General features: G+C 48.3%; 1 protein-coding gene across 1 annotated transcript in view; it reads left to right on the top strand.

Annotated features, from left to right (window-relative positions):
- Positions 1-15,657, top strand: part of LOC146299804 (AT-rich interactive domain-containing protein 1B-like) — a 129,587-nt gene extending 113,930 nt beyond the window's left edge. Inside the window, exons 10-22 of the mRNA XM_084676204.1 lie at positions 2,160-2,293; positions 3,395-3,501; positions 4,307-4,474; positions 5,034-5,243; positions 5,553-5,760; positions 8,897-9,035; positions 9,193-9,368; positions 10,231-10,363; positions 10,622-10,744; positions 10,837-10,912; positions 11,210-11,960; positions 12,263-12,393; positions 12,614-15,657. Of these exons, the coding sequence (XP_084532330.1) occupies positions 2,160-2,293; positions 3,395-3,501; positions 4,307-4,474; positions 5,034-5,243; positions 5,553-5,760; positions 8,897-9,035; positions 9,193-9,368; positions 10,231-10,363; positions 10,622-10,744; positions 10,837-10,912; positions 11,210-11,960; positions 12,263-12,393; positions 12,614-14,449 (4,192 nt within the window). The 3' untranslated portion in view covers positions 14,450-15,657. The remainder of the gene's footprint in view (positions 1-2,159; positions 2,294-3,394; positions 3,502-4,306; positions 4,475-5,033; positions 5,244-5,552; positions 5,761-8,896; positions 9,036-9,192; positions 9,369-10,230; positions 10,364-10,621; positions 10,745-10,836; positions 10,913-11,209; positions 11,961-12,262; positions 12,394-12,613) is intronic.
- The last annotated feature ends 378 nt before the right edge of the window (positions 15,658-16,035 follow it).

Raw genomic sequence — 16,035 nt, 5'->3', positions numbered from 1 at the left:
ACAGCTTGCATGGGCCCTGAGCTGGAAATATAGCCCCAACCGTCCCCCCAGGGACTCTCTCTCTCCCTCTCTTTCTTGCTCTCTTCCATTCTGTCTCTCCCCACTCACCTTCTGTCTCTCCCACTCCCTTTCTTTGTCTTTCTGAGTCTCTCTCGCTTGCTCCCCTTTCCCTTTTCCGATCACATTCCTTATTTTTCTTTCTTTTACTCTTCATTCTTACCTCTCGCAATGTTCTGTTACCCTATGTGGTCACTCTCACTCCCCTGCTTGCTATAGCTACCTTGTGCTGTTTTTTCTCCTTCCTCCCCCCCTTCTTTATTGGCTCTCTCTCTTTTCACCACTCTATATATCCTCTCCCCTTCTTTCTATCTCCAACTCTCTCTCTCTCTATTCTCTCTCTCTCATTTTTCTCTGCGGCAACAATGTTTTTTTACGTCTCTCCACCACACAAAGGTGCCCGAGAGCAAGATAAATGCGCGGTGGCTTTTTTTTGATGGCAGCACATGCATATATTAAATGTGATTAAACGCCGTGCGTCCCCTCCATCAAGTGTTTCCTAATGGGCTTTTTTATGACATGAATTAGTAATAATGGGCTCGCGCCACAGAACTCCACTGGCTCTCGCTGCTGCTGTTGTTGTTTGTGATTTTTTAAATATTAGATTATTCACATGAAAGCGTCCGCTTACAATTCGAGCGGGGGGGGGGGGGGTTGGGGCATTTTGGCCGTATAGGAGGTTGTCGTTCTTCTCAACGTGGAGATAAGGGCAAAAAATAACACGCTGGTTTTGGTGTGCGCCTGTATAATGTCTGTGGCTGTGCCAGTGAAACAGGAACCACGTTGGGATTACATATGTATCATCAACCCTAGCTCTATGACTAATTACATCTGTGTGATGAGATTAGCAGGAGGGTTACCAAACCAACCCCCTCCCCCCCTCCTTGTTTAGGCTTCATGTGTATCCTTTCCAACTCCTGGTATTACTGAGATAGAACTGTGTGTACCAACACCATACCATCTCTCCGTGAGGACGAGGAATCTCTCTGAGTGACACAAATCTGGGGTGTTTTCAGTTTTCCTCAGAGATGAAACAGAGATGAGGCTTATGAGTGGTTGTTGTCCGTCCGGAGTGACAGAGGTTTTGAAGTGACCCTAGAGTAGGAGTGCGTGACGCCTCTGTTGTTGGAACATGGAGAGACTACTTCCTCATCCCTCCAACCCTCCCCTCATTCCTCCTCTCTGCCTGAATCACTTCAAGGGACTTATCCACCCTGGAGAAGATGATGTGTTTGTGTCTTATTTTCTGCTTTCCTCCCTCTCTTTCCCTACTGTACATGTCTTTTAGCTGACCCTCCCTTTCTTTCTTACTTTCTTTTCTCTCTCCCTATCCACCTCTTCCCAGTGTCTCTCTCTGTCTACCTCTCTCTCTCTCTACTCAGTACTTCTCTTGCACCCTCTCCTCCATCTCCCCTTCTCTCCTCCCTCCTCCCCCCCCCCCCGCCCCCCCATTCCTCCCATCCCCTCTTATCTGAGTGGATTATCTGGGCCAGCAGGATACGGAGCCCCTCCAAATGGCGTCCATCCTGGCCCTGCTTCTGGGTCCTTACTGTGGTACGGTCCACGTTTTGTGGAGCGCTAAAGAGCGAGGTGGGAGCTAGTGTTTCTAGCAGGTTGCAGCTAAGCCCACACTTCTGACGTCCCCGCTGCCCCCACCTCGCGCCCACACGTGATGTGCCCCGGAAAGAGAGAGGCAGGGGGATTGATGTGCGGTGTCGCCATGGCAACAAATAACATGATCCTCTCCAGAAGCACACCTTAATTAGTTAAATTATGACTTTGAGAGGGGGAGGAGGGGGGCAGGAGAGAGGGATTTGTGAGAGGGAGAGGGATGGGTGGATGGAGGTTGTTTTCCGTTCTGCAGCCGCTTGCATGCACGTTAGATTTGAAAGAGATTTCATCTGTACTTAGCCTTCTTTCAATGCAAATGCTACAGTAACTTAGGGTATGCAGATACAACAACATGGGAAATCAGATAAATGTATTATGACTATCTCTTTTCTTCTGTCTCTCTCTCCTCTCTCTCTGTCTCTCTCTGTCTCTCTATCTCTCTCTCTGTCTCTCTCTGTCTCTCTGTCTCTCTATCTCCCTCTCTCTCTCAGACAGGGCAGCTACCCTGGCCCTGGCGTGAATCAGGCGGGCACCATGGGCTCCGGCGCCCCCTACAGCCAGGCTGTGGGCAACAACACAGGCATGGGCACACCACAGGCCCAGCACTACAGCATACCACCCTCAGGTAACCCCTGGACCATCAGCCCAGAGCATCTAATAACTATCATTTACCAACACAACACAGAAACATTGTTAGGATATGATGCAAGCCTTCCTTATGTAAACTCACTGTTTACTCTACTAAACACTTTATTATATGACTATAGTAGTATTATCTCTGGTACCCGTCCATAGGCCAGTAGTCAATCACCTCCAATCAGAATGTAAATGAAGTTTCATTCCAATCCAATGTCCAAAACATCTGTGCTTGTATTTTTGCTTTCAACAGAGGGGGAGGTAGAGTCAGGTAGGGAGAGATAGAGTGAGGTAGAGAGATAGGGAGAGGTAGAGAGAGGTAGACTGATAGAGGGATTGTTGGGGAGATGTAGAGAGAGGTAGACTGAGAGAGGGATCGTAAGGGAGAGGTAGAGCTGAGATTGAGAATGGTAGGGAGAGGTCGAGTGAGGTACAGAAAGGTAGGTAGAGGGAAATAAGGCTTGCTCTGAAGTGCGTTATTTATTTTCTCTCCGGTCCGTTTCCTCTTGTTAAGTTGACCTTCCTGAGAACAGTTTAATGTGGTACCCTGCCCTTCATCCTAGCCCATTGTACCAACCTCTCTTTGGATAGAACCTCACTCTGATGAAAAGCCTTTTTTCTGTGTAGCCTTATACAAACTAAATACCAGGCTTGCATGACATTTGGAAGACTTCAAATAAATTAGAGGGCCAAGGATCTTCGAAACCCATCTTTGCTGCCCCTGGGGTTGGTTGAAAAGCTATTAGTTTCACATTGAGTCACGCCAGGGCCTTGAAACAGAAAATAAATGGTTGAACCTTCAATGCATAGAGGTTATGCTGTTTTCTTCAAATGGGATATACTTTTGATACTTAAAAAGCACTCTTATTATTTTTTCAATAAGAAAAGTAAATTCATTTTTGTGGTACTAAACAGGACAACCAGGGGCTATTGAAAGCAAACCCCAATTTGGTGTTTGAATAAGTGAGCAACTTGGCCATGCACCTGCTTTTCATTCAGTAGACCTCTGTCTTTTTCTAGTCTCGTCTAGGTAAATTAACGTGTGGACGTTTAATTGGCTCCTCTCTCCGTCTTCTCTTTGGTTGCTAAGGAGGGACAGGGATGGCTGGGGATGGGATGATGAACCCAGAGGGAAAGCAGAAAGCAGACACCAAGGAGGAGAGCAGCCCCCCTTCCAATGAGGCCCAAAAACCTAAGGTACGGCAAACCCCTTGCTTCTCTTTCTGTTCTTTCTTTTTTTCTTGATTTAATTTGGATCCACTAATGAACCGAGCGGATGTGATTGGCTCACGCTGCACCAACACAGCAGGCAGTGCGTTTTTGTTTTCTTTTGCCATATTTAATGATTTGTTTAACATTTGCAGTTATTAATGTTTCCCTCGCTTTGTTTTTGCCCTCAGCTCTCTTCCTGTGTTGATGTTTTGCCAGCTCAAACTAAAAAGATAGGGGAATCAAACACACAAACACACACACACAGACACACAGACACACACTGAAATACTCTTTCCATCCCAACACCCCATAATGCTGACTTCTTGTTTCTCCCCAGAATGCCGCTCTGCTCAGCTCCTCTGCTCTTTGGCTCTTTCCAGTACTCTCCTTTTGTTTTCCTCCCAATCCCCCATATTTTTTGGGGGTGTGAATCCTTCTCTCTCCTGATAATAGTAGTAGAGGTTGTTGAATTATTTAAGGCAGTCAAAGCTGGCTGAAAGCGCCCCAGAGCTCCCTAAAGACATGATCTGTCTAAAACAAGGAGAGAAGGAGAGATAGCAAAAAAAAACACAAGTGCACATGGTTTTGCTGACACATACAATCTGTCGGCGAAACGTATATACCTGTTCAGTGTCCTGGAGCAGTTGTCAGCCTCTCCAATGCTTCTTTGTCTCTCTGTTTAACTTGGTTTCTCCCTCTCTCTCTCACTCTCTCTCCCACTGTACTCCCTCTCTTCTCCATTCTCTTCCTCCCAATCTTTCTGCCTGACTCCCTCCTTCCCGCCTCTCAGCTCCAGGACGGCTACAACAGTAGCCAGTGTGTGTCCCAGCCCCCCACCCCCGGTGCCCTGCCTGTGCCCTCGCCCCTGTCTCCCAGCCCTGCCAGCCTGTCGTCCTACCACGGGGACGACAGCGACAGCATCAGCAGCCCTGCATGGCCCAAGACCCCCTCCAGCCCTGTAAGAACCTCATGCTCCTCACAGTCCTACTGCCCTCCATGTTTCCTCAGCCTAATACACAGTGGATGTTGTCCCGCCGTCAGGGCCGTGTCTGAGCCGGGTGGTGGATTGTAGCTTCCTCCTAGCCTTGTTTTCTCATGCTCAGACAGTACTGGATTAGCAGTGTCTAGAGTCAGGGGGCCGAGCTTAATGTCATGCAATGTAAGGTTTCTGTTGTGTTTTTTGTACTTAGCAGTGGAACTGATCTTAATGTTACCGCTTGTCCTTCTTGTATCCCACGTGACTCATCCTTTGATTGATTGAAAAATATGAAGATGCTGGGAGATGATGGCTAGGTGATGCCAGTAAGCCTGTCTGACACACCCTGTCCTTCCTTCCTTCCTTCCTTCCTTCCTTCCTTCCTTCCTTCCTTCCTTCCTTCCTTCCTTCCTTCCTTCCTTCCTTCCTTCCTTCCTTCCTTCCTTCCTTCCTTCCTTCCTTCCTTCCTTCCTTCCTTCCTTCCTTCCTTCCTTCCTTCCTTCCTTCCTTCCTTCCTTCCTTCCTTCCTTCCTTCCTACAGAAGCCCAACTCCTCCACCATGACCAGTGAGCGAATCACCCGGCTGTTTGACATGGGCGGTGAGCCGGAGCGGCGTGGCTGGGTGGAGCGCTACCTGACCTTCATGGAGGAGAGGGGCACACCCATTCCCCACCTGCCCGCTGTGGGCAAGAAGCCCCTGGACCTGTGCAGACTCTATCTGGCCGTCAGGGAGATAGGAGGCCTGGCTATGGTGAGGGAATAGGCCTTAAGAGCATAATACCCTCAGCTCAGTAGGCTTCTGAACAAGCAGTTGAGGTGCCCATAGTACAGTCTCTTACATCCTATCTCCTACCTCCTATCTCCTACCTCCTATCTTCTACCTCCTATCTCCTACCTCCTATCTCCTACCTCCTATCTCCTACCTCCTATCTCCTATCTCCTATCTCCTACCTCCTATCTCCTACCTCCTATCTCCTACCTCCTATCTCCTATCTCCTACCTCCTATCTCCTACCTCCTATCTCCTACCGCCTATCTCCTACCTCCCATCTCGTCCCCAGGTGAACAAGAGTAAGAAGTGGCGAGAGCTGTCCTCCAGCCTGAGTGTGGGCACGTCCAGCAGCTCTGCCAGCTCCCTGAAGAAGCAGTACATCCAGTACCTGTTTGCCTACGAGTGCAAGGTGGAGCGAGGGGAGGAGCCCCTGGCCGACGCCCACGCCACCGGGGGAGACAATAGGAAGCAGGCCAAGGTGCAGCCGCCCTCGCCTGGTAAGAAGCAGTACAGCAACCTTGGCGTTAACAAGGTTTCCTGTTTTGAAAGGGAACTGAAGTTTGTCATGCAAGCAGTCCTGCTGATTGAGTCAGCCCGATGAGACATGCACCATCTTCCTTGCCATCTATGCTAAGTGATTCCAACAGTAGGAAAGCAACCAACCTGCTAAACTGTAGCAGCTTTTAAGCCTGTCAAACATCAAGCAGGACATATGTATTTAGTGAGTCCAACCCATTCCTCTCCTTTCCTAAAGTACGGGGATAGCTTGAGAAATCAACTGAACAACAAGCAGAACATACACAAATAAACTCTAGCATATTCACACAAACACACACATACCCACACCCTCCTTGGATACGCTGCATAGCAATTATCAAGCTCTGATGATATTAACACTTGAATGTATTTAAATACAGTTATAGCCTGATTTGATTACAATGTCACAAAGGCTAAGTAATATCATCACAGACGATGCTGTTTATGCTATTTATATGGCAACTTTCTGTGAGGTGGATGTCACGTTAGGGGTGTGTGTGTGTGTGTCTTAGCACAATCATGGCGGGCGACTGAGGAGAGCGAGGCGAGGATGTCGCGCCTCTAATTTCGAGCTGAGATGAGAAGAATGACCCTGCCTTTTAAATAGAACACTCACACTTCACCTGGTGAGGCTGCGCTCTGATTGGTTTCCCTGAAGGGGTGGAAGGAGCATCTGCCTTGAACACATACACACGCTAATACAAACTCACACGAACTCATACACACGCTCACAGACATAATAGCGTACACGCACACATGCACAAACTCACTTACAAATACAGATGTACACAAACAGGTACACCTACACATACATAGTGTACATGCCCGCAAGCACAAACCTCGCACACACTAAAGCACACATCTCTTTATGCATAGTTCTGCATGTGAGCGTATTACTATAGCTTCATGATGGGGGACATTATCGTCTCATGAGCATGTTTACCTTCATTTTGAGGTTCTATTTCCAGAATCTAATTTGTATTCCTTCCCTGTTGGGTTCAGAAAACCTCAGAGTTACCAATAGAGTGAAATATAATTGATACTTTAAGAGGGGTTTCAGTGCCCGGCATCAAAAGAACGGCAATATCGAAAATAAATAAGCACAATTGGGAAGGATCGGTCGATAAAACTGAAGATGTCGTCTTGGAGGTTGTTATGCGTGGCAGGCGGCATTGTATTTTTACCGTACGTCTGTCTATTTCCATCAGTCCATCCATCTATCCTTCCTCTTGGGCTGTCCTCTTCTCTGCCCCACTGACTCCATCTATATATAGCTGACAGGTGATGATGTCACCAAGGGAGCTGTCAGCCTGCCAAGAGGTGGAGTGCTGAGAGGGGGAGAGGGGGGAAGGAATCCACCCCCCACCCCCACCCCCCCGAGTGTGATTAATGAGGGGTGGAAGCTGGAGTGTAAACAAACATAACCTCCGGTCAACTTTCATTCACAAGCACGTCAGGGAAGCAAGAGTTTTTTTTGTTGGTCTTTCTCGTCTCGTCCTGGATTATGTCACCGGCTGACACAGACACACGTTAGCCTGCGCACCGACACACTATCACACACACACAGGCATGCACACACACACTAAACTTAAAACACCACTCTCAAGCGTTTTGCTCTAGTGCTCACTTACTCTGTCATTCTCTCTCTCTCTCTCTCTCTGTAAATGTAAAGTGGGGGCATCTGGGTTCATGTTGTGTAAGTAATGACCCCTCAAACTGGCCTCTCTTAGTGGTCTGAGTCTGGGTGCCTGTGGTGTGTGACAGAAAGCAGTGCTCTTACCCCTCCAGTTACCCCTCCACGTTCCCACCACTTCACACGTGTGTATGTGTGTGCGGACGTGCGTGTGTACTTATGTGTGTGTGTGTGGCTGATGGCAGTGGAGCTGAGGGGAAATCCTAAAAGAGGAGAATCCCATAGACTCTTTGCACCCAATTTCCCCTCTCTCTCTTTCCCCCTCTCCATAGCTCCTTCTTTACGTCTGTACCAAACCTCATATCACCCCTCATTCTCTCTCGCATTCTCCTTCCTCCCTTGCCTCGTCGACGTACTAGCATGGGTTTTGTTAAATTATTCAGATTTATTATGAATTTTTAAAACATTCTCTTTTTTCCCCCCCTGTGGAAACGTGCAGTGCAGAGAAAGGCCGTGTAGCCTGTATTAGACCACAGCACACTGTACACTAAACGCTCATTAGGCTACACAGTCTCTCTCTAGCTTCTAGAACAATCCATGTTTTCCTTCAAGCTTGACACGCTTCCCTTTTCCCCTCTTTTCTTTCCTCTCCATGTTGCTTTGTAAGGGTTCTTTGAGTCTATGCGTCTGTTTCTTCTCTGTCGTAACAGATATGTATTTGATACTTTTATATCGTTGAACTGCTAGAAATCGGAAAGGTTGCTTAACGTCTTAGAAGTGTAACCCCAATTTGTAGCCAGCTGCTGTGCAGGATGTAGGAACCCCCTCAGGTCTGTGGCAAACCCATCCTTTCTGACCCACTGTGGTCCTGTGCTCTACTTGTGTATTGTTAAATAGAACATAGAATGTGTGTACACACACACACACACACACACACTTACACTAATGCCTCAAATAAAGCTTTTCCCTCCAGCATAGCCCCCCCCCACACACACACACAGTGCTAAAGAAAAAAACAACCAGCAAAACACTTTTCAAAAAAGCTGCCAAGTAAAGCTCTCCACTGCGGATGCTCTCCAGTGGGCAACTCCCTCAGAGAAACCCTCTCCTCATCCTCCCCTTCCTCCATTCCTCATCCTCTCTCTTTGCCACTCGTTTGCCTCTTTCCTTCTCGCCGGCCTCCCTGTAACAGTCCCTCTGTGTGTGTGTTTGGTACATGTGTGAATATGTGAGCTGCGTGTGTTCCAGATCATCCAAGAGTTTGGAAGTTCTGGGATGGAGTTACCGAAGTTACCGTAGACCTCATAGATATTTGACCTGGTTGTTTCAGCTGATCACACTGTGTACATCATCTATTGGCATTACATACAGGAGAAGGGAAAATGTGTTGCTCATTGATCTGATTATGACAACCATCTCTCTCTCTCTCTCTCTCTCTCTCTCTCTCTCTCTCTCTCTCTCAGCACATTCTGGCTCCCTCCAGGGCCCCCAGACCCCCCAGTCATCAGGCAGCAGTTCCATGGCAGAGGCAACAGGGGACCTGAAGCCTCCCACCCCTGCAACCACACCCCAGGGTCAGATCACCCCTGTTCCAGCCAACAGGTAACCTGTGTGTGTGTGTGTGTGTGTGGAAGGGGGGGGGGGGGGGGGCTGAAGTCATGTTGATCTCAGCTTCTCCAATAAAACTGACCCTGTCCACCAGTTTCTCTCTTTCAAAATGTCACCCCTCCCCCATTGTTTTCTTCCCCTATCTCTCTAGGAACAGTGTGGTCAGTGTGCAGGACCCCTTCTCTGAAGTCAGTGACCCGGCCTTCCAGAAGCGCAACTCAGTGCCCCCTGGTGGAGGAGGTCCATACCAGCAGGGCGTCAACATGCCTGACATGATGCTGAGGATGCAGTATGATGCCAAGGACCCCTTTGCTGGCATGAGGAAGAGTGAGTGACCATTGAGCCATGCCACTCTGCAGCCAGAACATCAGTCTAGCAGCTGTGGACAGGACAATAAACACCCTCTCATTTGCATTACTACGTTCAAATCCAGGCCTATTCCATCTATTGCACTCCAACAAACAAATGACATCAGCTCCTAAAACACATTCTCAGACAAGCTAAATTGAGCCTCCGCCCAGAGCGTCCGGCTGTCCTCCGGACGTTCCCTCTCCTCCGAGCCGGGCTCGTTGTGTGTCCGGTCACGTTCTGTGTCCCAATGTGGACCAGATGTCCGTGTTTTACAGTGGTGGCAAGGGGACATCCAGGCTGTTTGTCACAGCACACTTCCTTTTACGAGTCCCTCTCATGCTGTTGTGGCACAGCCTCTTGTTCCCTGACTTGCAACACTGCAACATTTTTCAATCAAAAGAACCTCCCTTCTCATAGCATTACACCTGTTTGAGTTGTACAGGACAGTTTGGATATTGAACTAAAGAATGGATTGCGAATATTAAGACATGTTCTGCAAAACGTGGGTCTTTAGTGAAGAGACCAGATGAGTTAACAGCTAGCAGACTTAACTCACGAAAACAGGCTTAACATTAAGGCAGTATAGAGTGCTAGTGACCCCTGGTGGCTGCAATTGAGTTTCTGAATCTCACACTGCATTGTCTACATATCATGTCGATTTTGTTTGTTTTTCATATTTTGATTGTATCTTTTTTCAAGAGGCTTTGTATTCACATGGCTCTCTCTCTCTCTCTCTCTCTCTCTCTCTCTCTTTCTCTCTCTCTCTCTCTCTCTCTCTCTCTCTCTCTCTCTCTCTCTCTCTCTCTCTCTCTCTCTCTCTCTCTCTCTCTCTCCTCAGTGGCAGGGGGCGAGCCCTACATGGCAAGCCAGATGCCAGGTGGTGGCATGCAGGAGATGTATGGCAGGCCTGCATCAGGGATGGGCATGGCCCAGTGCTCACAGTACCCCTATGGACCAGGCTATGACAGGAGGTGGGCACAGAGGGCAGGCCAACAGTACACTGCTGTTACAGTACACAGTTCATCTTAGCCATTTTAACTGGCTAGCAGTATTGCCTGGTACAAGCAATGTTACCTGATTAGCAATTTTACCTCCTTAGCAATATTACAGGGCTAGCACTATTACCTGGTACAAGCAATATTACCTGGTTAGCAATATTACCTGGTACAAGTAAAATGACCTGGTTCTTCTGTGTCTCTCCCTGATGTTTGACCTGTTGTGTCCTCCAGACCAGACCATGTCATGGGAATGGAGGGAAGCATGGGCCCCCCCGGCAGTCAGAGCAACATGGGACCCTCCAATAGTGAGGGCAGCATGTACTCCTCCAGTAGATACCCCCCCTCCCAGCAGAGGTGAGTGACTGTGCAGTCCCATACCACACTGACCCTTTTCACAACGTGACACTTGGCTTCAAGTCCCTGACCCCCTGTCGTCTCCTCCCCAGACATGATGGATATGGGCAGCAGTACCCTGGCATGCCCTACGGGATGCACCCCTCAGGGATGTACCCACAGCAACAGGTGAGGGATGGTCCAGTAGGGGTAGAAACAGAGGATCTGATTGGATGGAATGGAACATAGATACACATAGCTAATCATGTTACGGGGGGGGGGTATAGCTCAGTGGTAGAGCATTTTGCTTTAAATCAAGTGGTTATTACCCCCACTAAATGTCCATTTGAGTCGTAACTTCTGCTTTTTGAAACCATTGTTATGATTCAGACTTTTGTGGTTGAGTAAATCATGATGCATAGATTTGTGGTTGCCACTGTTATTATACGATTGTTATCATAGCTGCGGTTCTGGATGTCTCCCCAGGGCTACAAGCGTCCCATGGAGGGGATGTACGGAGGCCCACCAGGAAAGAGACATGAAGGGGACATGTATGCCATGCAGTATGCCAACCAGCAGCCCGACATGTACGCCCAGTACAGCTCTGGCTACTCGGGTCCTGAGCGCAGACCCATGCAGAGCCAGTTCCCTTACCCGTACCCTCGAGACCGCCTGCAGGGGCCCCCAGGCCAGCACCCCCAGCACGCCATGATGAGTGGAGGAACCTCCAACAACGTGGGAGATGGCCCCCAGCCTAACATGTGGCCTTCCAGAACAGACATGGGCTACCCCTACCCCAACCGACAGGGGGGGCCATCCCAGATGACCCCCTATGGGCCAATGGGTCGAGGGGACGACCTGGATGGTAGGATGGGGCAGGAGAGCCAGTGGCACCGCCAGTCTGCTTATATGTCCTCCTCTGGTGGGATGCCACCCATGTCCTCTCGCCAACCCCCGTCACCCTATCAGACATCCCCGTCCATGGCCAATCACCTCCCCCGAGCCCCCAGCCCAGGTGCATTCCAACGCTCTATGGAGGTGCGTATGTCCCCCAACAAAGCGGCCTTTATGTCCTCAATGAAGATGCCCAAGCCAGGGATGCCAGGCTCACAGGGCAATGGGCACATGGGTCAGATCCCTCCCAACCTACGCAGAGACCTCAACTACCCCCTGGGATCTGTGGAGTCCACCATGCCCCTACTCAAGCCACGGCGCAAGATTACCTCCAAGGACACTGGTAAGACAGGAAACAAGACATCTTCCTGCTACTTTGGTTTATTGATTTATTTGTTTATTTGTTAGGGATAATGCAGTGCACATTATTACATACATACATTACAATATGTTGTAGATGTGTTGCACAAAATGTTTCTAGCCAATAGGCTAATTTGCGACCCAAGTCCCTGTTTGGTCTAATACACTTAAAATGTCAGATGTCCATGATATTTAAACGTTCTTTTTCATGATTGACCTTCTATCAGTGCAACTGGGAGTGAATGTCAGTTAGTCTGAAATTATGATCTTCTCTTCTTTGCCTAGGTACCCCTGAGGCCTGGCGAGTGATGATGTCACTCAAGTCAGGCCTATTGGCTGAGAGTACATGGGCCCTGGACACCATCAACATCCTGCTGTATGACGACAGCACCGTGGCCTCCTTCAACCTCACCCAGGTAACTTCAAGTTCAAGTTGACCTCAGGGGGAGCAAACAGTTTACCTTTCACCTCTACAGGACTAAAACTGGGCTCACTGTAACCAATACATATACAAGAGAATTCTTAAACTGAAATATTTACCCACTGGCTCTGACCATTGATGTCAAAGGAATGATTTGGGCTAGAATTAGCTCATGGCTGTCAGAGATGATACTTAATGTTGTTTTCTTCCTCCAGCTGCCAGGATTCCTGGAACTCATTGTGGAGTATTTCAGACGCTGTCTGATTGAGATGTTTGGTATCCTGGAGGAGTACGAGGTGGGCACCGTGGGTCAGAAGACCCTCCTGGGCCCCGCCGCTAAGCAGGGGGAGGAGCCAACCTCTGACATGGAAACAGATGGTGACAGCCAATCAAAGGCTGTGCTCGTGCAGGAGGCGGAGCCAATGGAGGAGCAACCCACTGCGGTCACAGATGAAGCCCCGTCAGTTGTCACAGAGCTGATCCCTGATGAAATGAAGGAAGTGTCAGATGCTGAGGTGAAGGTAAAGAAGGAAGAGGAGAATGAAGAGGAAGTGGAGAAAGAAAAAAGAGAGGGGGTGAGTGAAAAGGCAGAGGAGGCAAAGGGAGACTCTCTTGAGCAGTCTGAGTCAGAACTGGAGCCTAGGCCTAAGCAGGCCAGCAAGTATGACAAGCTGCCAATCAAGATCCTCCATAAAGACCACCTGATTGAGGATATGTCTGAGCAGCTGGGTCATGTGACCGAGTTCAGCAGTGGACTTCTACACTGGCAAGCCGGTGGAGGCGACTCCACCGCCCACATCCAGACGCATTTTGAACCAAGGGGTGGACAGCCAATCAAAACCCAGGAAGAGTCTGATAATGAGACTGCGCTGAAAGAGCAGAAAAGCCAGTCAGCGTCAGAAGGAGAGAAGCAGAAAGAGAGAGTCATCACAGCCACCATTGATGACGTGCTCTGTGCCCGTCTCGGTGTTCTCTCTGACGGTCACCCCACCCACTCCTCCCCTACCTACCCCTTCAGACTGCTCCCAGACGGGGGTCTGGACCGCATCACCCTCCTGGAGGATGAGCCCCGCTGCCTAGATGAGACCCCTCTCTCCACCTCCCAGCCCTGGCAGGACTCCCTGGCCAAACGCTGCCTCTGCATCTCCAACATCGTCCGCAGTCTCTCCTTCATCCCCGGCAACGACTCCGACATGTCCCGACATCCCAACCTGGTTCTTATTCTGGGGAAGCTCCTCCTGCTGCACCACCAGCATCCCGAGAGGAAGAGGGCGCCACCTAGCTACCAGAGAGAGGAGCTGCAGGAGCAGGGATTAGCATTTAGCAAGGATGAGTGGTGGTGGGACTGTCTGTCCCTGCTCAGGGAGAACACTATGGTGACTCTGGCCAACATCTCCGGCCAGTTGGACCTATCTGTTTACCCAGAGAGCATCTGCATGCCCATTCTTGACGGCCTGCTGCACTGGATGGTGTGCCCCTCGGCTGAGGCCCAGGACCCTTTCCCGTCCGCGGCGCCCCACTCCCCTCTCACCCCCCAGAGACTGGTGCTGGAGTGCCTGTGCAAGCTGAGCATCCAGGACGCCAACGTGGACCTGCTGCTGGCCACGCCGCCCTTCAGCCGGCAGGAGAAGCTCTTTGCCACGCTGGTGCGCTACGTGGGCCAGAGGAAGAACCAGGTGTACCGTGAGATGGCGGTGGCCGTCCTCTCCAACCTGGCGCAGGGCGAACCTATGGCGGCGCGTGCCATCGCCGTGCAGAAGAGCAGCGTGGGTAACCTGGTGGGGTTCCTGGAGGACGGGGTCAGCGTAGCCCAGTACCAGCACAACCCCCACAGCCTGCTACACATGGGACACCGACCTGTGGAGCCACCCAGCGTCAACATGATGTGCAGAGCTGCCAAGGCTCTGCTGGCCATGGCCAAGGTGGAGGAGAACAAGTCAGAGTTTGTGCTCTATGAAGGCAGGCTACTGGACATCTCAATCTCCTCTGTGCTCAACTCTAGCGTGGCTGCCATCATTTGCCAAGTACTCTTTCAGTTTGGAAAATTATGACAGGAGGAGATGTTGGACTTGTATTGATGGACGCTGAGAATGACAAGTTAATTCTGTGGTTTTATATTTTTTATTTAAGTGAAATGGAAGGAAAAGGTTTGTTTTTATATCTTATGAATATATACAAATATAAATATCTATATATATATATATGTATAGCTCCTGGGCCTCATTTACACTTTGGTTTTGTGATTTGAGAAATGATTTTAATACAGATATTTAATACCTGCTGTCGTTGATATGTTTGATCGAAGACTTCTTTGTTGTTTTGTTTGTTGTCATTTGTTTCACCAAAGCTGTTGGCGGATTTTGGTGCTGATTCTTTTGGTTTCCTTTTCTCTTACAAAAAGGTTTTTTAGATTTATAATCACATATAATATTATCCTGTGTGTTGAGGTTGGTTAAGGAGGGCAGATGTATTTAATTGTGAAACGTTGTACAGTAGGTAGAACTTTTCTTGACACATGTTCTGGAAAAAGATTTTTACACAGAAATGTAAATGTTTCCATTGCTGGAAAAATAAATATGTGCAATAGGACTAGAGCAAGTTGTCCCTTAGAGAGCAACTAAAATATGTGAACCTTTTAAAACACATGCAATGTGTGCTTTTGACCATGGGTAGGCAGTGTTGCCAAGCATCAGCCAAACAGTCCATCACAATTTGACTCACTTTGATGTTAATATCTTTCCTAGTCACTACCTGTGGGTCAACATTTACAAAGAAATCTTGTTTCTTAAGCACTTGCATTCTGTTTGTCTTCTTTCCTTTTTTAACTCAAGTCACCACTATGTAAATAGACTGTTGTATATCGGGCACACCTGATTCTGTACTTTCACAATCAAAAGTAGTATCACTACAAAAAAAAAGATGAAACTTCTGATTGATATGGCAAATGCTTTTATTATTGGTAAGATTGGTTATTGTTATTATATGTATTTTATTATTGGAGTCAATTTCTGGAAATGGAGGATGTATAGGTATCTGTATGTATGAAGTTCCTGTATGCATTGTATTATAGCTTAAAGCTGATCAAAACAATCGCTTTGGTAAATTACATGTGGAAGTGCCAGGATCAGGGGTCATAGCTGAGGTTACATAGGAATTGTGGACGTATTTCTTTTCTTCTATGTCCTCCGTTATTGTAAATGGGAATATTTTGAGCCGAGGCAATGTAGTTCAAAAATAAAAAGAAGACACACCACATCCATATGGTCTACAGTTCATTGTGAAATCTGCCTTTTCCCCCTCTCATTCCATTATTTGTCCCAGTTTAATTTTCCTCTGTCACAAGTTAATGTACATTGGACATTGTGAAGCACCGGGAGAGTTGTATTGTGTCCGGACAATCTTAGGGTAATAAAGCAAAGTAAAAAATGTTTTTATAATAATAAACTTTTATTTTTGGTTTGTCAGTTCACAGAAAGTGCATCATAGGTAGCAATTGTTTTGCTGGGGATCAATGGAATAGCATTTGATTGCAGATCAAGAAGTCATAGGTTTGAAGCTTTACTCTGGATACAAGTGATTGCTAAATGAATGCATATTTTAAGTATCATTCCTGCCTCAGCTGATTTCTAAAGCACAT

This window comes from Hypomesus nipponensis, chromosome 3, assembly GCF_054491055.1.
Source record: "Hypomesus nipponensis isolate SF chromosome 3, ASM5449105v1, whole genome shotgun sequence".
Classification (NCBI taxonomy): Eukaryota; Metazoa; Chordata; class Actinopteri; order Osmeriformes; family Osmeridae; genus Hypomesus; species Hypomesus nipponensis.
This window is presented reverse-complemented; position numbering and strand designations above follow the sequence as displayed.